The sequence below is a fragment of the Somniosus microcephalus genome, chromosome 1, assembly GCF_052327205.1.
Source record: "Somniosus microcephalus isolate GS21.2 chromosome 1, FLI_Smic_1.0, whole genome shotgun sequence".
NCBI classification, from domain to species: Eukaryota; Metazoa; Chordata; class Chondrichthyes; order Squaliformes; family Somniosidae; genus Somniosus; species Somniosus microcephalus.
Window position 1 is genome coordinate 94,290,989 of NC_140987.1, and position 25,669 is coordinate 94,316,657.

At 40.6% G+C, this 25,669-nt stretch overlaps 1 protein-coding gene across 2 annotated transcripts in view; it reads right to left on the reverse strand.

The window, feature by feature from the left end:
- Positions 1-205: 205 nt before the first annotated feature.
- Positions 206-25,669, reverse strand: part of plaa (phospholipase A2-activating protein) — a 43,671-nt gene continuing 18,207 nt past the window's right edge. The window contains exons 8-15 of one of the 2 annotated variants that reach the window (XM_085984147.1): positions 23,617-23,786; positions 20,292-20,449; positions 19,137-19,356; positions 13,801-13,869; positions 8,483-8,554; positions 7,767-7,883; positions 5,321-5,488; positions 206-963 (exon numbers count right to left, since the gene is read on the reverse strand). In XM_085984147.1, the coding sequence (XP_085840273.1) occupies positions 395-963; positions 5,321-5,488; positions 7,767-7,883; positions 8,483-8,554; positions 13,801-13,869; positions 19,137-19,356; positions 20,292-20,449; positions 23,617-23,786 (1,543 nt within the window). In that variant the 3' untranslated portion in view covers positions 206-394. The remainder of the gene's footprint in view (positions 964-5,320; positions 5,489-7,766; positions 7,884-8,482; positions 8,555-13,800; positions 13,870-19,136; positions 19,357-20,291; positions 20,450-23,616; positions 23,787-25,669) is intronic. The other variant, XM_085984150.1, reaches the window with a different exon arrangement.

Sequence of the window (25,669 nt, forward strand, 5' to 3'; positions counted from 1 at the left end):
GACCTAATAGCAGCCTTTGTTCTTTAGTTGAGTATTGAGTGTCTTTAATTTATAGAAACATTTCTGCTTACATCTTATTTGTCTTTGTGGTGAGGGAATTTTGAATGTTATAAGTACAGTTTCACAAATAAAATGAAAGGTCAACTGTCTTAATTTACTGGAATCATCACAGAAGTACAGCGAGTAAAACATTCAAACAATCACATATTTTTGCAAATCATTTATTCTTAATATTTTATTTATATGTTGCAATTTTCTTCTGCAACAGTTTCATCACGAGAATCAAACACTTCAGAATTTCTTCCTACCATACATCTCATTTGTCAGTTTACGGAACAATGTAATCAAAATTGATACCACTTAGCCGTAACACATGAAAATCTACAATTGGCATTTAGAGCACCTTCAGAACAAATCTACAGCAGTCACCAACTTTAGCTGGATCTGAAACAGAAGAATACTTTCGGATCTGTGAATCAACTCCCAACGATTGAGCCAGTTGTAAGGCATTAGGATCATTACTTACAATTGTCCCGAGAGCCACCAAAAGTCTGAAAATAGCTTCATAATCTTGGAGGACTTCTATGGCTGCACTTATAATGGATAAACAATTTGCTTTACCTTCAATATCATTTCCTGCATGCAGATTTACTGCATAGTTTAATATCAAAGTGGACAGTGCTATGTGAACGTTCTTGTTGCTAGTTGATCTCATTTCAATTGCTTGGGAAAGTACTGCCTCCCTCAAGGACATCATGAGCTTTGAACCATATGATTGGCTAGCAAAACAGTTGCAGACTGTTCGGAGGATAAGCATTTGATTTGCTGGTTTTCCCTGCAGGTTGATTTTGTTTAAGAGGTAGTTGCTGAACTGTGTGCTATAGTTTTCACTGCAGAAGTGCTCATTTACTGCTGGGTGTCTGATAGCTAGACGAAAAATATCCAGCACAGGAAACACAATATCTAGATCAAGGAAAATAATTAACAAGTTAAATTTATATATCACTGACTATTGCACAATGATAAAATATTGAAAGCACAAAGCTAACAGAGTATCTGAATGGTTGCATACATTTAAGTTTAAAAAAAAAGTTGGTAACATTTTATAAAACCTTAAATGTCTGAATAGTGATTACTGGACTATTGCAAAACTTGTCATTTTAAAGAAGTAGTTATATTCATCAAAAGCAAATCAAATCTATATCCTAGCAAGTTGTTTCTGCTCATCCCCTCACCCCCCCCCCCCACACACATACAAAAATACATTAAAAAACCTCAACTCTCAGCTTGATAATGCCAAATTTTGCCACAACAAATCACTTTTGAGAATCTCAATACACTATCAAGTCCAGAAATAACAAGTGCTATGTGGTCATTTAATGATATTTTCACCAGAGTACACAACAGCTTCTCAGATAGTAAGTAGAATATACCCTTGATTTTGTCAATGAAGCAAAATGGAATTGTGCTGGCCCTGGCAGCTCAGGTAGCTGGCCATATCAAAGCTTATGAAGAGAATAGCCCCCCCCTACCCGAATTTGAACATGCTGACATGAAAAGCTTGCCCAGAGAGCGCAGCCTGTACCACAATTGACTGTGGTATGCAAAATCCAGCAAGGCAGCACTCTTGAGGTGCAGTTTGCCATTAAATGCTAACTTGTGATGGCAGAAAAATGGGCTACTTGTTCACAATGGCACAGCGGCAGTACGTGGGTAACACTGCTCCCTTTAATAGTGAAAATATGATGGTCTTACTGCAGGTGTACCAAAGGAGGGTGACTCTATTTGGGGCTAAAGGCCATTCTTCAATAAAAGCACAGGTACCAACTACACAGAGGGAGGTCATTGACAATCACCCAAGTTCCTCGTATCTGCCTGCAAACAAGGAAGATTTTTGCTAGTATCAGGAGCAATGCAAAGGCAAGCTTGTTCTTCACTTTTGTACACATTTCTTGTCCAGCCCCATCAACCATGATACAAACCTAAGTAAGGAATTCTTACACCCTCTGGGAGATACCGTCTGAAACATTTGCTGTCTAGTTCACATGTGGAGAGAGGTACCAGGGAGGAGTTAACCTCAGAAAGCATGGAGAAAATAATTAGCGAGGAGGAAAAAAGGGTTCCATACTAGATCTCATGACTGTGAGCAAGCCTCTACCCAAAGTGTTCTCTTCACCCATTAAAAACTGGGCACACGAGGTATCCCAGGACCTGACCTGCTCAATTAGACCTCTTAAAATGGGCAGTGGTTTCTGCTGGAGTTAACTTTTTTGCGTTTTTAATCATCTTGTGCTGTATTTTGCACAACATATTTGGTTTTGCTGGGTTGCCCATATTCTGCTTTGTTTGCCAATACTTTGGATTGCTGCTGGTTTTGAAATCATTCCACACAGAGGCAAGTCTAGATATTTGAATGGGCAATTGAGGTGAGGAAGAGAAGTTCGTGAGGGGCCAACAAATGTAAGTTTTAGAAGACCTGTAAATGTGAAGTGAACACTTTGGGTAGAGGCTTGCGCAGAGTCAGAGATTGAGTATGGACCTTATTCTAGGTATATTGACATATTAAAATAAGGCTGCACACACTGGCAGCAGAACCTCATCTTTTGGCTCCAAACTGCCCACCAGAAAATAGAATGCCCCACAAATTGGATGCAAGAGGTTAAGTGTCTCATTTTATGACCCAAATCACTGCTCACTGATAGCCCTGATTTTATGAGCCCCTTTCATAAACAATTTTTGTAAATTATTTTTGTTATTAGAACAGTGGCAGAATTCAAGACATTAAAAAGTCCAAAAGTTGTCAGAAAAAAAAGGAAGACCTGCAAATGTGATTGTAGACGGAGAAATCCTGTACTTACCAAATGCTTGGTCTTTCTTTGCAATGCACTTTATCCCACCTTGCTCATTTTTTTCCCCGTCCTTCCCGAGGTTAACTCCTCCCTGGTACCTCTGGTACCTCACCCAAGCAACTATTCACATGTGAACTCGACAGCAAATGTCAAGACTATTCAACCACAGGGGCATCACAACTGAATCTGATCCTTAACAACAACAACTTGTATTTATATAGCACCTTTAACATAGTAAAAACATCCCAAGGCGCTGCACAGGAGTATTTTCAGACAAAGAATTTGACACCGAGCCACATAAGGATAAATTAGGGCAGGTGACCAAAAGCTTGGTCAAAGAGGTAGGTTTTAAGGAGTGCCTTAAAGGAGGAGAGGCAGAGAGATTTAGGCACCCTCGCCCAGTGTACACATGTAGTTATAGTAAGCAACCAGGAGCAGAAACCCTAGCTAATTTCACTGAATATAAATGTCACTGGATACATGAGCTGAGCTATGAAAAGTGCAAAGATTTTGCTGCTCTAACAAATCTCTCAGAAATAGTTTATGACTCTGCTAATAAGATAAAGTGGAGAAAATTTACAGCAGCACTTGCATTTAAATACCATTTTAAATCCAGTCCTCAGTAAGAGTACTCTCTTCCCTACTTTATACTAATTAAATCCTGCAAAGGCCAGTTAATACAAACTGACGAGCAAAACTAACAAACCCACCATCATGTCATTAAAGAAAACAAAATTTGCTTCTTTCAGTCACAGAACATGTTGGTACTGACAAGAGAAAAATCAAATCAAAGCCCTGTATACTAAAATCATGAATTACATATTTCTGCTGTACATAAGGGGCTGTAATTTGAGGCCCCTACAGGTGCATACAAGGTGCGCACGCGCCCGTAGGGGCCGCGCAAGTTCTGGGTTTAGGCATGCGCTAAAACCCGGAACTTTAGCCATCCCCGGGAAAAGGGCCTCCGCGGGCAGAGGGTTGGGCTATTTGCCCAACATCTGCTCAGCGAATGTCGGTGAAATTCTTACGCCTGGTAAAAGCAGGCGTAAGGCCTGCTTTTACCAGTGTAAGAGTTTAAAAAAAATAAATATTTTTTCATTCATTTAAACACATGTATAATAAGGTAAGGTTATTTTTAGCCCCTTTAAAAAAAATTATATTTATTTTTCAAAAAATTAAATTGTTTTAAATCTTTAATTATGAAATTCGGGTCCCCACGGGTGAGTACGCGCTGGGTACTCACCCGTAGGCCCAACGAAAGTGCCGGTTTTGTGCATGCACTGCGCATGCGCGGGAAACTGGAACTTCCGTTCCCGTAAAGGAAGGGGTTCAGAGGTCGAACGCGTACACCGGAGAGGCAGCGCATGCGCCTGGAACTTGCGTTTTTTTTCCAGGTTCCTCCGGGAGGGTAAGTCTCCAGGAGTTACACTTTTAAAAAGCAGGCGCAAGGCCTGCTTTTAACAAGGTAAGTGGTGAATTAATTAAAATTAACACATTTTTTCCCCACAGGTTTATTATTTTTAAATACTTTAAAAGAAAGGCAAGTTTATTTTTAGCCCTGTTAGAAAATGTAATTAATTTTTTCAAAAATTGAAATTGTTTAAAATAGTTATTTTATGTAATTTATAGTTATTTTAAAAATGTGATTAAAAAAATGTATTTGAAATTTTAGTTGTTTTGGGGCTTATAGTATTTATAGTTTTGACAGCTCTTCTTGTCAATTTTATGAATGGGCATTTCCCTGCTACCATTGGCTCTCCATGGCCCACGTGATCCCAGGGGACGCTTCGAACTAACTGCGCCCCTGGGATACGCAAGCACTGCGTGCCGGCTGTTGGAGGCAGCCCAGGATCGGAATCCCACGTGGGCCCACAGCACAACGGCCGGCGCGCTAGGTATGTGCAGGTCGGAGGCTTGCACCCGCGGGAAGCCTCCGACCCGAATTTCTGGGCCAATTAACTTTAAATATGTAATTTAATTTTTTTTTTTAATTTGTAATGTTAAATGTATTTTTTAGGTCATCCCCATTCATGCTTATGGAGGTTCCATACATACGGGATCTCCATAAGCATGAATGGGGATTCCCTTCTTTCATTGGTTGGGCCAGCCCACGTGATCTCAAGGCGCTTGCGAACTGCATGCGCCCCTAGGATACGTTGGTCTCTGCGCAGGCTTACATGTAGAGGCCCAGGAGCGCAAGTCTCCGTGGAACCCGAGGCAGAAGATAAGTTCATAAATTTTTTGTTGGTCGGAGGCCTCTGACCACAAATTCAGCCCCAAGATGTTTTACTCTAGGCATCCTCAGTTGCAATATTGCCAAAATTTTAAACGATAATTGATTATGAACATCTATTCTAGAGATTTAGATTTTCCTTTTTACTTCTGGTTGCTCACAATGATCACGAGTTTCAAAAACACCTCTGGACAATTTTAAAAATGAATAAAGTCAATTTGTGTAATCATTTACCCACCTTCAGGCCACTGAGCAGCTTTCCATAAAATCTCCAATTGCTGTGCTGTTGGAGTTTCTAGTACAGAAGGACTAGATACAATAGAAAGAAACTTCTCAAGCATTTGCAGGTCATCTTCAGATAGCTTTTGTTCAGCAGATGTGCTCCCATTCAGTTCCTTTAGCTTCCCTGTAATACAAATTGTTTCTTTCTTTCAAAAACAATCATGTTTGCAAAAGTACCTTGGAAAATTTATTCTCAAAGTGTGGTAACATGAAAAACACTCCTCATTGATGTAATTTATACCTACACTTTCATAATGAGGAGGTGATATGCGCTTAGAGGCGCAGGGTAAGGCTAGAATACTCAATGAGTACTTTGTATCGATGTTTACTAAGGAGGTGGATGCTGACAAAATATCAGTAGAAGTGGAAAAGGTAGAAGCAATGGAAGGGGTGAAAATTGATGGACAGGATGTACTAGAAAGTGGATAAGTCGCCTGGTCCAGATGGCTTGCATCCCAGGTTGCTAAGGGAATTGGGGGAGGAGATAGCAGAAGGGCTTGTCATAATTTTCCAATCTTCCCTAGATGCGGGGGAGGTTCCTGAGGATTGGAAAGTGGTAAATATGACACCATTGTTCAAGAAAGGGTGCAAGGACAATCCTAGTAACTACAGGCCGGTCAGTTTAACATCAGTGGTGGGTAAAGGTTTAGAAAAAATAATCAAGGAAAAAATTAACAGGTACTTGGAGAGGTTTAAGCTAATTGAGAGCCAACACAGGTTTGTAAAAGGCAGATCGTGTTTGGCTAATCTAATTGAATTTTTTGAAGTAACAGGGAGGATTGATGAAGGGATTACAATGGATGTTGTCTACATGGATTTTAGGAAGGCGTTTGACAAAGCACCACATAGAAGGCTGGTTAAAGAAATTGAGGTTCATGGAATAGGTGGGTCAGTGGCAGCTTGGATAAGGAATTGGCTTAAGGACAGAAAACAGCAAGTTGAGGTAAATGGCTGTTTTTCAGACTGGAGGATGGTAGACAGTGGAGTTCCCCAAGGGTCAATGCTGGGGCCACTATACAGGAAACTTTGGTTTATCCGGAGGTTGTATGTCCGGAAACCTCGATCCACCAGCAGAAATCAGGAGCCGTTTTGTTAGGTTTTTTTTTCTTCTCGTGGCTTTTTTTTCCCCCAACAGTCAGGCTCTGCAAAGTCTCTCTGAAGCTGTTGCTAAGCTACAGAGACGCTTCCAAGGTACGGGCCGACTGTTTGGAAGCTGTTGCTAAGCAAGTGTTTGTTGCCAGATACGGAGCTGAAAACCTCCGTATGCTTCAGCATTAGCGCTGGTCTGTCCGGCAGTTTCGATAGATCGGCAACAGCTTGGTCCCGTCGGTGCCGGATATCACAAAGTTTCCTGTATATATAAATAAATAAATAAATACATAAAATAAATGACCGACCTGGATATCGGAATACAGGGTTAAATTTCTAAATTTGCCGATGACACCAAACTTGGTGAGGATGATACCAATCGACTGCAACAGGACATAGAAAGGCTAGCAGAATGGGCAGATGGAATTGAATACAGAAAAGTGTGAGGTGATGCATTTTGGCAGAAGGAACCGGGAGAGGCAATATACACTTAATGGCACAGTTTTAAAGAGTGTGCAGGGACAGAGGGACCTGGGAGTTAATGTGCGTAGGTCCCTGAACATGACAGGACATATTGAGAGAGTGGTTAGCAAAGCATATAGGATCTTGGGCTTCATAAATAGAGGTATTGAGTACAAAAGTAGAGGTTATGCTGAACCTTTATAAAGCGCTGGTTAGGCCACAACTGGAGTATTGTGTCCAGTTCTGGTCACCACAGTTTAAGAAGGATGTGAAAGCACTTGAGGGTGCAGAGATTTACCAGAATGGTTCCGGGGATGGGGGATCTTAGCTACAAGGACAGGTTGGAGAAGCTGGATTTGTTTTCATTAGAGCAAAGGAGATTGAGGGGTGATTTGATAGAGGTGTACAAGATTATGACGGGTTTGGATAGGCTAGACGGGGAAAGGCTGTTCCCACTAGTTGATGGTACAAGGACGAGGAGACACAGATTTCAGGTTTTGGCCAAGAGATACAGGGGGGATGTGAGTAAAAACTTTTTTTATGCAGTGAGTGGCGAGGACCTGGAACTCGCTGACGACGGAAGTGGTGGAAGCGGAGACACTCAATGTTTTCAAGAGGAGACTGGATAGGCACTTGAGGGAAATAAACTTGCAGGGCTACGGGGATAGAGCAGGGGAATGGGACTGACTGGATTGCTCTACAGAGAACCGGCACGGACTCGATGGGCCAAATGTCTTCCTTCAGTGCCGTTATGACTATGAGTAAAAAACTGATGAAAGCAAAACTGTATCTGCTGAAAAATTGAAAAAGCGACAGTTTTGTTTCTATAAAGACAGATTAATGACACTTACCTATTATCTGGGTAATATTTGCCTGGTCAAATGTGACCGGGTCTTTTTTGGGAAAGTAAGGGTTACTGATGAGTGTAGTGGGTGCATGTCCATCAGCAGAAACATAGGCATTTCCTCCTGTGAACAATAACAAGACACTATAATGTAAAAGTAGTGTTCATATTTTAAGAAAATTGTTGATTTACTCAATATGGGATACTATAGGCACTTTGGTCTCAAAATAACCCACACACCAGGTGAGTCCAAGCCTTTTAGTCTTCCTGGGCCGCTTAGGTGCGTACCATCGGCTACATATTAATAATCTCATTAATTTCCATCCATCTCAAACTACTAATACTAACAGATCTCAGATTTCTAATTTAGGGTTTATCCATCAATGAAGCCAAGAATAGTCCTTGCCAAACTTCCATATCTCCAAAATTCAAAGACACACCAGCGGGTAAGATATAGAAATGCAAATAAAATGTATTTGCCTTGGCTGGATTGCCAGGCCACATGCGGCCCAATGAATCCCTTTTCTCTGTAATTAAAATAGTTCTTGGGATGTATAAACTAGATCAGATGCAGCAGCAATTTCTTTAGGAAAAAAATTAACTAAGTTTTATGGCAAGTCGTTTACAATACAGTAGTCCCTGAATTGTGGAGGAAATGCAGCATTAAAGAACAGGAAACATATTGATCTAAAAAAAAAACTCTCTTTATTTCTCAAACTTCACCTGTAAAGGGATCACCTCCTGCAGAAGGAGCCAGGTTAGATGGTACAGTGCCAGGTACATAGCGACCAGAGCCTACAATAACAATGAACAGACTTCTCAACGTCAGAATGCATTAAAAAAGTTTACATAACCTTAAAAGCACATTACATACTCAGTTGTATTATATCAATAAAGGCTCCGCCCCAAATTTAAAGTTTATTTTTTGCATGGAAAAATCCTTCACATATTTACTAAGGAATACTGTATATCTATATTTCAATAAGCCTTACCAATAGTGCAAGAATCTTCCAAATTTATCCAGTTTGCTGCTCTGCAGATCAGAAATCAAGCACTATAAAAAGGTGCAATGTGAAAACTGCAAGCTGAAACCGGTACATCAATTCCAACTCTCCCTCACTCAGATTAGTTACCTCAAAATGGCCTGAAAAGCAGATGAGGATGGGAGTGCAAATTCCCCAAAATATCTAAGATTATGACCATTAGGAAGCCATAAGAGAATTAGAGAGCCACTCCAGGATCAAGCCATTAAAGTTGGGAGCATTACCAAGAGCTCAAGGATTGATTGGCGGGGCAGACAAAGGTCCTCATCAAAATTTGAGTTGAACAAGACCCCCCTTTCTCATTATGAGAACATAGGAACAGGAGTATGCCATTCACCCCCTCGAGCCTATTCCACTATTCAATTAGATCATGGCTGATTTGTACCTCAACTCCATATCTCTCGATACCCTTATCTAATAAAATATCTATCGATCTTAGTCTTGAAAATTTCAATTGACCCAGCATCAACAGCCTTTTGTGTCAGCTGTGGCTCAGTTGGTAGCATCCTTGCCTCTGAGCCAGAAGGTTGTGGGTTCAAGTCCCACTCCAGAGACTTGAGCACAAAAATTTAGGCTGACACTCTAGTACAGTACTGAGGGAGTGCTGCACTGTTGGAGGTGCCATCTTTCAGATGAGACGTTAAACAGAGTCTGCTTTCAGTTGAATGGAAAAGATCCATGGCACTATTTTGAAGTAGAGCAGGGGAGTTATTCCCAGTGTCCTGGCCAATATTTATCCCTCAATCAACATCACAAACAGATTAGCTGACCTTTCTTGAGACCTGAAACATTAACTCCGTTTCTCTCTCCACAGATGCTGCCCGACCTGCTAAGTATTTCCAGCATTTTCTGTTTTTATTTCAGATTTGCAGCATCTGCAGTATTTTGCATATGTAATTTTAGGACTTATAATAAATTCTTTACACAAGGTGCAATAGTTATTAACTAATATTTATATAGAAAAATACCCGTGTTGTGTTAGCGGTTCCGCAAAATTTTTATAACATGGGAGGGGGGGGGGCCTCAGAAGCAAAAAGGTTGAGAACCTCAGTCTCACAATTAAGAAAATATTCTGATTTGTCTTTCTGAAGAGAAAAGTCAAGGCTGCAAGAACAGAGTAGTGAGTTGGGTAAAATTAAGTAGATTGTGCCAGGAAGGAACAGAGGGCTAGAAATTTGCCTCCTTTGCGCCTCCAGGGGTGCGATAACGGGGCGCTACCAGCTTTGCGACCAGGTGCGGCGAGAATACCGAAGCCCGCAGAATTCCTGTCGAGGTTTGCGGCGGTGGTAACCCTTACACCACGATCTCCTGCGCCCGGAGATTGTGATGGCATCGTGCTGCGCATCGCCATGGTAAGGCCCTGGACCCGAAATTTGGTTCTGCCCCTACAGCATCACCGGGCGACAACACAGACAGCTGCAGGAGGCGTTGTCAGGGAAGCCGGCTGCTTGGGGAGCGGTATTTAAAGGTGATGATGGTTGCGTGAAAAAAAAATCTTCGTAATGCCGTATGTCCATTTTTCAGCATTTTCTTCAGCCACGATCGATCAGCCCTGCACTCTGCTAGAGTGCTTGGGGCTGATCGTGACGGATCGCGGCTGCCACCAGCTACGAGGGACCTCGTTTCAATGCAGAGCCTGCAGTGATGGCCGTTCCCTTTATGGGAGGGAAGGAGCCTCCATCCCCGGCAGCGCTGCACCGTTACCGCCCCTCTTGCCAGCTTTAGTGCTCCATGAGAAGTGGTAGCGCTTGATTTAGCGCTCCACTTCCCTCTTGGAGCGCTACAACTGAATTTAGCGGGAGCCTATCATTAGTGCCTGGCGCTAATTTTTCAGCTTTCGAAGTTTTAGTGCCCCAAACTGGGCTATAATGAATTTCTCCAAGAGTTTAACAATGGTAATAGGGCATTTGCGAATAAGGCCACATCAGGAAAAAAAAAGTAAAAAGTTCAAATTAAAGGCACGATGCACAAAGCATTCATAAGATAGATGAATTAACAGCAGAGAGAGATAAACGGGTTTGATCTAGTCGCCATTACTAAGACGTAGTTGCAGGGTGACCAAGGTTGGGAACTAAATATCCCCAGAGTACTTGACTTTTAGAAAAGATAGGCAAAATGGAAAAGGAGGTGGGGTAGCCCTGATAATAAAGGATGAGATAAAGGCAGTAATGAGAAAGGATCTTGGCCCAGAAAAATCAGGATGTAGAATTAGTATGGGTGGAGCGAAGAAATAACAAAGGGCAGAAAACACTGGTAGGAGTAGTTTATAGGCCCCCTAACAGTAATCATAGTGTTGGACAGAGTATAAATCAGGAAATTAGAGGAGCATGTAAGAAGGGTAATGCAATAATCGTGGGGAACCGGGCAAACCAATTGGCAAAAGTAGCTTGGAGGACAAGTTTATGGAATCCATTCAAGACAGTTTTCTAGAACAATATGTCCAGGAACCAACTAGGGAACAGGCTATTTTAGATCTAGTATTGTGTAATGAGACAGGGTTAATTAGTAATCTTGTAGTAAAGGATCCTCTGGGGAAGGAGGATCATAATATGACAGAATTTCATATCAAGTTTGAGACTGATGTGATAAAAGTCTGAAACTAGGGTCTTAAATTTTAACAAAGCCAATTACGGAGATATGAGGAGCGAGTTGGCTAAGGTAGATTGGGAAATTAGATTAAAAGATTGTGCTTATTAAATTGTGCGAAACCAAGGGTCTAATGACAGTGAGGAACTTATGTAATTATTAATAAAGAAAAATTACTGGAGAAATTAATGGGACTAAAAGCTGGCAAATCCCCTAGATCTGATGGCGTACATCCTAGGGGTTTAAAAGAGGCGGTTGCAGAGATAATGAATGCATTGGTTTTGAGCTTCCATAATTCCCTAGATTCTAGAATGGCCCCCATGGATTGGAAGGTAGCAAATGTAACCCTGCTGTTCAAAAAAGGAAGGAGAGAGAAAACAAGGAACTACAGACCAGTTAGCCTGACATCAGTAGTAGCGAAAATGCTAGAAACTCTTATTAAGGATGTGGTAACAAGACACTTGGAAAAATCACACTATAATCACATGGTTTTATAGAACGGAAATCGTGTTTGACAAATCCATTAGATTTTTTTGAGGGTGTAACTAGCAGGGTAGATAAGGGGGAAACCAGTGGATGTAGTATAGTTGGAATTTCAGAAAGCATTTGCAAAGGTGCCACGCGAGGTTGTTACAAGATTAGGGTTCATGGGATTGGGGGTAATATATTAGCATGGATCGAGGATTGCTTAACTGACCGTTAACTAATATTAATTACTTTAAGATCCTCATTGTCATTAGACCCTTTGTTTCGCACAATTTTAACGAAAACAGAGAAATAAATGGGTCACTTTCGGGATGGTACTGTGTAACTAGTGGGGTGCCGCACAGATCAGTGCCTGGGCCTCAGCTATTTACAATCTATATCAATGACTTAGATAAGGGAACCAAGTGTAATATATCCAAGTTTGCTGATGGTACAAAGCTAAGTGGGAAAGTAAGCTGTGAGGAGGATGCAAAGAGGCTGCAAAGGGATACAGACCAGTTAAGTGATTGGGCAAGAAGGTGGCAGATGGAGTATAATGTGGGAAGTGTGAAATTACCCACTTTGGTAGGAAGACTGGAAAAGCAGAATATTTTTCTAAAAGGCGAGAGACTAGTAAATGTTGGTATTCAGTGGGATTTGGGTGTCCCTGTACATGAATCACAGGAAGTTAACATGCAAGTACAGCAAGCAATTAAGGCGGCAAATGGTATGTTATACTGTACTCCAACTCCCTTGCAATAAAGTCTAAGAGTAAGGTAGTATTACTGCAATTATATTGGGCTTTGGTGAGGCCACACCTGGAGTACTGTGTACAGTTTTGATCTCTTTACCCAAGGAAGGATATACTTGCCTTAGAGGTGTAAAGAAGGTTCTCTAGATTGATTCCTGGAACGATAAGGCTGTCCTATGAGGAGAGATCGAGTCGAATGGGCCTATATTCTCTGGAGTTTAGAAGAACAAGAAGTGCTCTCATTGAAACCTGTAAAATTCTTACAGGGCTTGACAGGGTAGATGCTGAGAGGTTGTTTTCCCTGGCTGGAGAGTCTAGAACTAGGGGTCACAGTCTCAGGATAAGGGGTCAGCCATTTAGGACTAAGATAAGGAGAAATTTCTTCACTCAGATGTTTGTGAATCTTTGGAATTCTCTATCCCAGTGGGTTGTGGATGCCCAGTTGATGAGCATATTCAAGTCAGGGATTGATAGATTTTTGGTCACTAAGGGAATCAAGGAATATGGGGTTAGGGCAGGAAAAAGGAGTTGGTGGTGAAGTTGAGCCATGATCTAATTTAATTGTACAGCAGGCTTGAGCGACCTTATGACCGCCTGTTCCTATTATGTTCTCAGATCCAAAATGGATGACCTTGCACTCCCCCACAATGAACTCCATCTGCCATAGTGCAACAGCAATGCAAGCCCTTCCAACTCAACCATTAACTATGGCCTAGCAATTCCTCGGTAGCTAGAACCAACACAGCAACATTCTCCACCAGTTCCAAAATTAGAACTCATCTGTAGTTTAAAAAACCCCACAGAAGCAGCACCTTCCTGAAACGAAAACAAAGTTTTGCATGCAAAAGACCATCACCAGGGTGTGCCCAACTAAAGCACAAGTGCTGTGCTTTCTGGAGAAGAACTTTTATACAGTGCAAGAATGGAAAATTGTAGGTAATATAGTTCAAAACAGACTGCTCTTCAAGGTCTGCCCTTTCTTAATTGAGCTTACTCATGTATATGGAGGATGAAATGAAACAAAAGTCAGATTGAAGCTTCATAAACACACTGATTTTTGGGAATCTGTTAGGTCATCTCTCAATGGATATAGTTTAAGCACTTTTTAAAAATGTTTATCGAAACACTTTAATTGTACCATAAATTTGCTATCTGGTTAATTTTAAAAAGACTCTTTCCCCAAAGAGAAACATTACCTGTAAATGGATCGACTCCACTTGTGCCCCCAGGGCCCAATACAGTCCCTGGTATATAACGACCTGAACCTGCAAAGTATCAAATATGTTTGATTTAAAAAAAAAGAGAACTCTGTTTTGACCAAGATTGGCTGGGAGAGAAGAATGGGTTTTGGGCAGAAATTTGAGTTTGATTTAAGTTTCATTACATTAAAATGAGCATGGCTTTTTTCCAAGTCATAAAATCTGCCAATAATTATAAGGTAGATTCAGTCTACTTCAGCAGTCCACTAGCATGAATCCCAAACCAGTTGAAATCTAGTCTAAAACCTTGCCACCAACAAAGTGTAAAAAATTAATGTTATATTTATGACAATCAGAATACCAGGGTTGTACAAAGTATTTTTCCATGACAAAATATTATAGGACAGAGGTTTCCAATATATACCCCATATGAACTTCAGTTACATGGAAAGACTAGAAAAGCTGGGGTTGTCCTCCTTAAAGCAGAGAAGGTTAAGAGGATATTTAATAGGTGTTCAAAATCATAAAGGGTTTTGATCGAGTAAATAAGGAGAAACTGTTTCCAGTGGAATATTCAGGCCGAGACGTAGTTGTGGAGAAGCTGTAATTATTTTCCACAGACAGCCCTTGTACAGGAAACTGTGTGTTATCCGGAGGCTAACTGTCCGGAATGCTCGAGCCACCGGCAAAAATCAGGAGCCGTTTTCGTTAGGTTTTTTTTCTTCTCATTGCTTTTTTCTTCTTCTCATTGCTTTTTTCCTCAACAGTCAAGCTCTGCAAGGTCTGCTGAAGCTGTTGCTAAGCTACAGAGATGCTTGGACTGTTTAGAAGCTGTGGGTTTGTTGACAGATACAGAGCTCAAAAGCTTCCGTATCTTTCAACATTAGCGCTGGAGTGTCCGGCAGTTTTGAGGGAACGGCAACAGCTCGGTCCCGTCGGTGCCGGATAGCACAAAGTTTCCTGTATTCTGTGGGTCCTAACTTCAACTGATACTGAAGATTATTGATTTAACCCCCTGAAAATGCGTCTGAACCAGAGAACACAGATTTAAGGTAATTGGCAAAAGAATCAGAGGCAAGAGGAGAAAATTTTACACGCAGTGAGTTGTCATGATTAGAAATGCACTGCCTGAAAGGGTGGTAGAAACAGATTCAATAATAACTTTCAAAAAAGGGAATTGGATAAAAACCTGAACAGGAAAAAATTCCAGGGCTATGGGGAAAGGGCAGGGGAGTGGGACTAATTGGATAGCTCTTTCAAAGTACCGGCACAGGCATGATGGGCCAAATGGCCTCCTTCTGTATCATTCTATGATTCTAGAAGCCCTGGTTATCCAGACTATAAAGTCATACTGTTATTTCTGGCATGTCACCCTCCTTAAAGCATTGATGCTTATCGGTTTCTCTCCATTTCTGTAACCAAATCCACGCCATTGTTGTAGCAACACGTTACCTAAATCCAATCCATGACCCCACTCCTAAACTGCTGCACTCACTACAATTCACCCTACCATCAATATTCAATTACAATTTTTAATTTAACTTCTAATTTCTGTGACTTCTAAGCTTACAGTTGATCACCCAACAATAACTTTAAAAAATGAGTAAAAATTACATAGAATCAGAATAGTACAGCACAGGAGACCAAATTTTCTTATCTATGCGGATAAGTACTTCAAGTTGTGTAATTTTATCTAGTAATTAAAAATCTAAGAAACCAAAAGTGGCAGGGCATATTTTTAAAGGCCATTTCTGTTGTTAAGCCACAGCTCCTGGATTCACTCTCTCTACAGCAGAGGTGGTCAGTTGGTAGCAACTTCCAACATGAATCTCAAGATGGTGGTTGTGAAACGTGATGCTAGTTTTTCCAATAATCTTCAGTATCAGTTGAAGTTAGGACCCACAGAATACAAGGGCTGTCTGTGGCAAATAATTACAGCTTCTCTGCAACTAAAGCTCAGCCTGAATATTCCAACATGCTGCACCATGCAATGCTGGGACATAAGGGTGTGGCTATATCTCTCAGTGAAGTCCTGATTTTCATTACATAACTGTGGACAGTGGTGTTCCCTTGTTTTCTCTTTTTGGAGAGAAGGGGAGAGTTCTGAATCTTTGATATGGAAATATTCCACAGGCAAAACCCCCAGAGGCTCCTGAAGTAAGTTTGCCTGGAGCCATAGATGAAGGAAGGCCATAAGTGAACCATGGGGCATTTCATGAATATGATGATAAAATGAGGGCTTTCTATAACATTTTTATATGATTCTAGATAAATATGGTAGTGATTTAAAAATTGGTTTTAGTTAGCAATTTCTCTGGTCAGAACTCATTGTTTTGTTAGCAAGGGGTAGTTAATAAACATAACAGGCTATACAATCAAATTTTGGCAATGAGAGATGCCAATCTTGGATGAATCTTCTTTGTCTTAACACCACTGTTCAGAAATTTAGAAAAATGTTGCTTGAGCATTATGACTGGCTGTTTGAAACATTAACATGATGAATAGATCTGCAATTAGACTAATTCAATTACTTTGAATAATTAAACATTAAAGCAAGAGGTTTGCAGGAAGACCCCTTTCCACACAAGGTGAGAGATGTGTTATTCTCTCAAGTTGCTTATATACGTTAAAGGCATGGTCACAACTTGAAAGGGTCTCATGCAATGTTCCCCCTAATTTTTTTTAGGTGCACGGCCCCTTTAAGGGGCAGTGTGGACCATTCATAGTTTCGCACATTTGTGAAACAACTTTGGAAAAGCTGGTCCCAGGCTGCGCGGGACTGGCAGAGAGCAGTGTGGCTGCGCAGCTTAGTCCCATGGTATAATGTTGGTCCCATGGTATAACAATATAGCTCTGATTACTTAGCTTTTGTTTGCTCTGCAGATCTGAATTTGTAGATTTGAAATTTGCATCTTTTGCCTATAATGTCATATCATGAAAGCCTAAATAAGGCTGTTTCATCCAAAAATCCAGATGCTCAAACGGTGTAATTCAGAAAAGGGTATTTTAACCCTTGTGGACCGTTTCCATCTTTGTGTTTTCAGTAGTTTGCTGTGTCTTACAGCATTTATGTATTATTCTACCTGTAAATAAATCTACTGGCACTCGCTGTTATTACCCCTTTGAAACTGACCTCAACTTCAGAATTTAGCACACGTGCATCCTAATGCAGAAATCCTGAACTTGCAGTCAGTCATTCACTGCTCCGGCACTGGCTGCGCTGTGCACGCCCCCATCGCCGGCAATCAGTGAAAATGACAAAAACTTGGGCTTTTCCGCAGTAATATCGCTGTTAAATACCCCATTAAAAGTTAGACCTTGTTGGATTAGGTGTAACTGGGGCTTTAACATTGTATTGACTGCTAAGCAAATATTATGGCCTTGAAAAACACATTTTCATTTTGTGGAGTGTCAAATTTCTCCAATTACAATTTTTAAGAAACTTAAAAAAAAATTATATATTTTAAATGTTTGTTCATATTTATTTCAGCTTTACCTTTTCCACATGTGAGAGCCCCAATTATTGTTAAGCTCTCTATCACATTTTTAAAAAGTCAGAATAAAAGGAGCTTCTTCACTTCCTGGTTTCCCGTCTGAGAATTCTGCATTGTGATTGGCTGCTTAGACAGCTTGTTGACATCACAGCAGCTCACACTGTGGAATTCCCACACTACACTGATCGCAACTGCATGTCGAAAAGCCAAACTTCTCGCCACAGCGATGACAGCATTTTTGTGGGAAGCTTTCTTCAGGGCCAGCAGCGAATGCCTTTGCTTTGCTGCTGACTGCAAATTACAGGCCAGTACTTTTAGTCTTTGCATACTCATTTGCAAATAGCAAGATCATTTCCACCTTTAGAAAGGAGTAAGGACTACATGGTGGGCATCCCATGTGACAGTCAGTCCTTGATATCACAATAATAGGGTATTTGTTAATCCTGGAAATGCTATCCCAGATGTGGTATGTAACAGGGGCACAGCTATACAGGGGAGTCAATCAAAAGTGTTGGAAGAAATGCTGAACTGTAGAAAAAATATCACTGGCCTATGCAGTCACAAAAAAGCAACACAGCTAGAAATGCAGTAATGACAGGGACTCAATAGTTAAGAGGCTGACCATCTTTTGCAGCCCAGAAAATGAAATGAAATTAAGCAATTAGGAAACGAGTTTAGGAGCAGAACTTCATAGATGGTAATCTCAGGATTACTTCCCCAGCCAAGCACTAGAATAGGGAAGGACAGGAACATTATGAAAAAGTTTGCATGGCTAAACACAGAGTCAGAAAGAGGGATTCTACTTTATTGGGCAATGACACCAGTGCTAGGAGCTATGCCGTAAGAATGGGCTACATCTGAACAAGGGGGCTGTTAACAGACTGACCAATCTTCTAAATTCATCTTGCAGGACTTCAGGCCTTTCTTTACTTACATCAGTGGCTCCCACATGGACCACAGTAACTGGTTGTTCTCCCTCCCCTTGTACAACCTTTTCCAGTCTAGCACGTGGGAGGCAACAAAGACGGTCAGTCTGGACTGCAAAATAGGTTAAATAGGGAAGTGACGGTATTTAAACTAGGAAGGAGGGTTGGATAAGAAAGTAAAACCAATCAGGATCAGCTAATAGTTAAGGAAAATATAAATGTGGATAATATTTATGCAGAAAACAATTTAACAAGAGGGAAATAAAATCAAATGGACTAGCCACAACAATTGAAAAATTGGCACTAGTTCCCCCATTAGAACATAATGGGGTAATATGATAAAAGTGAATTATGAAAGAATTGGACAGGGTAGATAGAAGCAGACTGTTTCTAGTAGTTGCGGGGGGGGGGGGGGGGTGGTGGAGGTTACAGATACAAGATTAAATGTAAGAGATCAAGAGAAACTTCTCTGCACAGTTGAAGGCTGTGAAATTCACTTCCAGAGTTAGTGGTGGAAGTAAAAACTATTAACCTTCAAAACTAGATTGGATAGGTGAAGGAAAAGGGGATGAAGGGATAAAAGAGGGTAGGTAATGGTGATTAGGGCCATTTGCTCGCATGGAGGGTAAATGCTGTCACGGATTGGTTGGGCTGAATGGCCTGTTTCTGTGCAGTAAATTATATGCATTTCTATTTATTATTGCAGCATATATCTGGTTGAAACCAGATAATATCTTTGAAAAGGGCTTGGTACCAGAATATTGATTCAACTCTTTACTACGAGCTGTTTGAACATTATTGTTATTACTCTCAAGTTGTAAGAGTACAATACCTCAGAATAATATATGTATTCATTACATATTAAAAAACTATGAGATACAAACCACATTTTCAGTACATTAACCTCACTGACCTGTGAAAGGGTCTGAAAACCCTGTGCCTGTTGATCCTAGTGTATGTCCTTTTGTATTCTCAATAATAAAATTCGCAACCTGATCTAGGAACATTGGGTTCAGGTCATTCTTTTGTAAGAAGTTGTGGGCAACAAGCCATGGATCATCAGTGATATTGTAAGGCAGTTTCATTGAAGGTCCGCTCTCATTAATATCAATAGTAAATACATAATCAAACTCCTAAAAAATAATGAGAACAAGAAAACAGATTCTCAAACTCAGTATTTAACTTTTTTGTAAGTCTGAACTTAGCTTCAAACTGTAATTCAACTGCACATTCACAGATGGTGTGACAAAAAGAGATAAAGTCAAAACCAACTGCCCAGTTTGGTAGAGAACACACAAGATGACACATTTCATAGGATATTACAATAACTTTCCATTTGGTAAAAATTGAGTGGGCCTATTAAATATTAATTGTAATACAATATATTGGGATTTCCCACCGTGTTAATTGTGTGTGGAATAGGTTGGGCTGGTGAAATCAGGCAACTAGTCATGGGAATGCGCATCGGTGTGGATATGGAAAGTGCAATTGGAAGCAGGATAGGCTAAGGAACAGAGTGACTGGGTGGGAGGCCATGCCAGGCAGCAGGTTTTTATGGAAGTGCACAAGGAGTTGGTAGGCTTTCTCGTAATAAGCTCTTTTTAAATAGGTTTCTTATTTGGCTATATATACTGAAGGTGAAGTTGGCTTGGAACCCATGGCTGCTTTCTATTTTTGCAATCCGATTGGTTGCTGCTGTCACGTCACCAGAATAAAATATGGTTAGCAGAGAGCAATCGTGAATGCTCCAGGAACTAGTTGAATAGAGATGGCAGCAACCCATATGCATGACATTTTGATTTCAATTTACTTAGGGAAACATATTTTGATATCCTTTACAACACAAGTGAAACTACGCAACCGTTCATTTGTAAAATATTCATAGGAGTGGAATTTATATTATAGCCAATATACACACTAGAGAACAGTATCCTTTTTAGATAGAAGAACTAAATTAAATTTTCAAAACTGTAACAGATGTCATCCAATTTTCTATTTTGTGGAAACAAAGGTAAAAATACAAATAGTGCCTATGTAGATTACATTTTTTTCTCATTCTGAAACATACTTTGCCTTCATAAAGAACTTTGCCTGAGCTCTTCTGGGTTCCTCCCGATGAACCCACCACATCACCAATCTTTATCCATCGCCCATCAACAACACTCCACTGATAAGCCTGAACACCATCTCCAATTCTGATCAGCCGTGTTTGACCTTCCCTTGTGCCTGAAAAATCAGAAAAAAAACTAATAGTTCAAATATTGAACTAAAACATGACCTAGTACTTGGCTTAATATAATGGCACTAGATTGATCAGAAAACACAAGACAATTTTACAATAAGTTTGTGTTCAATCTCTGGCTTTGGGAACTAGAAGAGCAAGTCAACCAGAGATGTATCCCAGGCTGCTGTGTGAGGCAAGGGAGGAGATTGCAGGGGCTCTGACACAAATTTTCAGATCCTCTTTGGCCACAGGGGAGGTGCCAGAGGACTGGAGGATAGCTAACATAGTACCATTATTCAAGAAGGGTAGTAGGGATAAACCAGGGAATTACAGGCCAGTGAGTCTAACATCAGTGGTAGGGAAATTCTTGGAAAAAATTCTGAGGGACAGAATTAGTCTCCACTTGGAGAGGCAAGGATTAATCAAGGATAGTCAGCATGACTGTCAGGGGCAGATCATGTCTAACCAATTTGATTGAATTTTTCAAGGGGGTGACTAGGTGTGTGGATGAGGGTAGTGCAGTTGATGTAGTCTACATGGACTTCAGTAAGGCTTTTGACAAAGTCCCACATGGGAGACTGGTCAAGAAGGTAAGAGCCCATGGGATCCAGGGCAATTTGGCACATTGGATCCAAAATTGGCTTAGTGGCAGGAAGCAGAGGGTGATGGTCGAAGGTTGTTTTTGTGACTGGAAGCCGGTGTCCAGTGATGTACCGCAGGGATCAGTGCTGGGTCCTTTGCTGTTTGTAGTGTACATTAATGATTTAGATAGTAGGAGGTAGTTCACAGATGACATGAAAATTGGTGGAGTGGTAAATAGCGAGGAGGGAAGCCTCAGGCTACAGGACGATACAGACGGGTTGGTCAGAACAGTGGCAAATGGAATTTAACCCTGAAAAGTGAGGGGTGATGCATTTTGGGAGGACTAACAAGGCAAGGGTATACACAATGAATAGTAGGATCCTAGGGAGGACAGAGGATCAGAGGGACCTCGGTGTGCATGTACATAGATCCCTGAAGGTAGCAGGACAGGTAGATAAGGTGATTAAAAAGGCATATGGGATACTTATATTCTATGCCTTGGCTAATGGAGGCAAGAGCAGGGAGGTTATGATGGAGCTGTACAAAACGCTAGTTAGGCCACAGCTGGAATACTGTGTGCAGTTCTGGTTGCCACACTATAGGAAGGATGTGATTGCATTGGTGAGGTTGCAGAGGAGATTCACCAGGATGTTACCTGGGCTGGAGTGCTTCAGCTATGAAGAGAGACTGGACAGGCTGGGGTTGTTTTCCTTAGAGCAGAGAAGGCTGAGGGGGGACCTGATTGAGGTGTACAAAATTATGAGGGGCATAGATACAGTAGATAGAAAGGAACTTTTCCCCTTAGTAGAGGAGTCAATAACCAGGGGGCATAGTTTCAAGGTAAGAGGCAGGAGGTTTAGAGGGGATTTAAGGAAAAACTTTTTCACCCAGAGGGTGGTTGGAATCTGGAACTCACTGCCTGAAAGGGTGGTAGAGGCAGGAACCCTCAACATTCAAGAAGCATTTAGATGAGCACTTGAAGCGCCATAGCATACAAGGCTATGGACCAAGTGCTGGAAAATGGGATTAGAATAGACAGGGCTTGATGGCCGGCGCGGACACGATGGGCCTCTTTCTGTGCTGTATAAATCTATGACTAATATCCAGGCTCTAGGCAAAAGGTTAAGGCAATGTGAGGAAAACTTCTTGCAGTCATTTCTAACATCAAGAAACTAATTTTATGGGCTAGTTTTCAAAATATCATTTACAGTATATGCATTTTTATATCATCGTTGCTATCCCCAGCTATGTACACTAGATTTAGTGAAGAAGAACAGTTTGAAGAAATTATTTAAAGGATTTATTCATTAGAAGAGGAGGAGGGATTGCATAAAGCAGGTTTGTATTCTGTGGAATATAGAAGATTAGGGGATGATTTAATTAATGTTTTTACGATTTTGATAGGAATTGATATGGTAAATAGAAACATTTTCCATTGGTTAGGGAATCTAGAACAAGGGGTCTGTCAGGAGAGATTTAGGAAACACTTCCACATGCAAAGGGTGGTACAAGTGTGGAACTCTCTCCCACAAAAAGCAGTCGATGCTAACTCAATTAATCATTTTAAATCGGAGATCGATAGAGTTTACTAGCCAAGGATATCAAAAGATATAAATACAAGTTGTTGTTGATATGGAGCCAAGGCAGCTGGATGGAGTTAGGATACAGATCAGCCATGATTTCATTGAATAACAAAACAGGCTTGAGGGGCTGAATGGCTTACTCCTGTTCCTGTCAGTTTTATGGTACGTGTTGGTTTGTGAACAGTAGCTTTGGGAGAAAAAAATTGAAAGATTTTCATTGTTCATTTATTCTGCTTATTACTTGAGGATTACTTATTCCTCAGTGACTAAATGTGATTTTTTTTTTGAAAAAGGTATCTGAACAAATTACAATGTTTTACCTTACTGATGTGGAATATCTCGGATCATTTTCAGGTGCGACACTATAGATACATGCTAGACGCAAGACTTGTAAAAGGTACAGCTACCCTCCGTATAAAATGACAAATCTCCAAGTAAATCAATGCTATCACCTGATCATGTGATTACCCAACATACCCACCGACATTAAGGAAACATTTCTTATATTCTGCAGCATTCTAATTGCTATCAATACTGCACAACTCTATATAATTAGTTACATTGAAACTAACACTATGCATGTGTGTGTGCACGTGCTGCCACTTTATGAGGAGATTGTAAATTAAAAGGTATTTTGGCACATTTTTTGCTATTAAGTCATTCGCTGGTAATTAAGAGAGAGATAAATTCTCAGATAAAAAGAAAAAAAATGCAAATGTTGCAAATCAAACAGAAAATGCTAGAAATACGCAGATCAGTCAACATCTGTAAAAGGACAGGTTATAACATTTCCAGGTGTGTAACCTTTCATTAGAATGGGATAAACTCTCTGTTTCACCTCACAATATCCCAAATAGAAAAACTACTTGCATTTGACATAAACCAAGTGATAACCTTCACATTTTGTAAACAGCAATTTGGAGCGCTGCTAAATTTATACTTCAGCTCAGTATAAAACAGTTCTTAACTGACTGACTGTGTTAAAGAGGAATGACATCACATACCAGGCTCATCAAGATGCTCTCTTCCTGGAAGTTCATTGATATTTATATCTCCTAAATCTCCAGTCTTGGGGTCAATGGTTGTATTGGACAACTCGTTCTCAAAAGTTTGGATTTCCTCTGCAGTGGCTGTCCGCTCTTCAGCCTCTGTAAACACTCTTATTACACCATCACTGCAGCATAAGAAATTGCATCAGCATACCAAAGCAACACAAATAATCTGAATGCAAAAACCTGCATTTATATAGCAACTTTAACGTAGTACAGGAAACTTTCTGGTATCCGGCACCGACGGGACCGAGCTGGTGCCGTTAGATCAAGACTGCCATAGAAACCAGCGCTAATGTTAAAACATACGGAGCTCAGAGCTCCGTGTGAAGCAACAAACCCTGTTGCTTAGCAACAGATTCAAAACAGTCGGCGCAGCTTGCAAGCGTCTAGCTGAAGCTGTTGCTTAGCTACAGAGATGCTTGCAGAGCCAGGACTGGAGAAAAGAAAAAAAATGATCTGAACCGACTCCTGAATTTTGCCAGTAGATAGAGCTTTCCGGACATTTAACCTCCGGATAAACAAAAGTTTCCTGTAAAACGATGCACGGCACTTCACAGGAGCATTACCATACAAAATATGACAGAGCTACAAAAGGAGGTATTAGGACAGGTGACCAAAAGCTTGGTCAAAGAGATAGGTTTTAAGGAGGGTCTTAAAGGAGGAGAGAGAGGTAAAGAGGTGGAGAGGTTTAAGGATGGGATTCCAGTGTTTAAGGCCTAGGCAGCTGAAGGCATGGCTGCCAATGGTGGGAGCGAATGGAATCAGGAATGTGCGAGACCAGAATTTGAGGAGCCCAGTTATTTCCGAGGGTTGTAGGGCTGGAGGCGGTTAGAGAGGTAGGGAGGGGCGAGGCCATGGAGGGATTTGCAAACAAGGGTGAGAATTTTTTTTAAACTGAGACGTTGCTTAATCGGGAGCCAATGTAGGTCAGCGAGCACAGGGGTGATGGGTGAATGGGACTTGGTGCGAGTCAGGATACAGACAGCGGAGTTCATCCAAATTAACTCATCCAAACTCTGCTTGAAAGCATGTTAGGTAGAATTAGATAGCTCGTAAATTTTCCCAGATTTTGCAATCATTACACTTATAAAAGTTATTCGCACACAAATCTAATTGCTTAGTATTAGCAGTTTGCCTACAAAATGTAAATTGTCACCGTAAAATTTCAGTTAAATCATTCTTTTTGCGCTGATCAATTATAATTTTTCACAAAGCCGAGATTAAAAAAAACATTTCCTTTGAGCATGCAAAAGAAAACTGATTAATCACATGATCAGGTGATGTAATTGATATCTAATTTTTTGGTGAAGGAACACATTCATATAGTGTAACAGGTCAAGGAACTTCTGCTTTCCAAATATTTCAGTGATTATCTGTTTGCTATAACAAACAAGCAGCTCCGGTACTGCAATTTCTATCCAGTTTGGTTTAAAATTTTATGTTCAATATAATCTGCCGCTTTCTGATTTTAAAAGTTGATAATTTTTATAATTTCAGGGTGAAAGTCTATGATCATACACAATCAGATGTGTAAAATTTACAAGACATTACAGCAGGTGCAAGCCAATTACACTTAGCTTTGAGGATCTGATCTGTTTACATGAATTTCAGGGCTTTCCTCAACAGTAATTATTTTGAGAAAGTGTTCCTGACAAAAGCAGAAATTTCAGTCTTCTTCAGATTAGGAATATTTCTACTGTATATGGTATTTTTCTAAGGGACTTAAAATTGACAGTATATAACTGAAATAAAAATTGGCTCCTGATACCTGTAGCTGTGGGGGAAACTTGGGAATATTCAATATATTAAACTGTCTTAATTCATCCACATTTTCATAGAGAGATTAACCGTTTACATGTAAATTAGTCAGGATGCAGATTTGTGGTTCCTTAAAGGACAATGGGTATTCAATCTAAATTCCAATGGCTGTCCAACAGACACTGGGATACTTTTGATTATAGCTGCCCAGCAGAGGACACTTTTGGATGAAAGATAGTTAATGTCT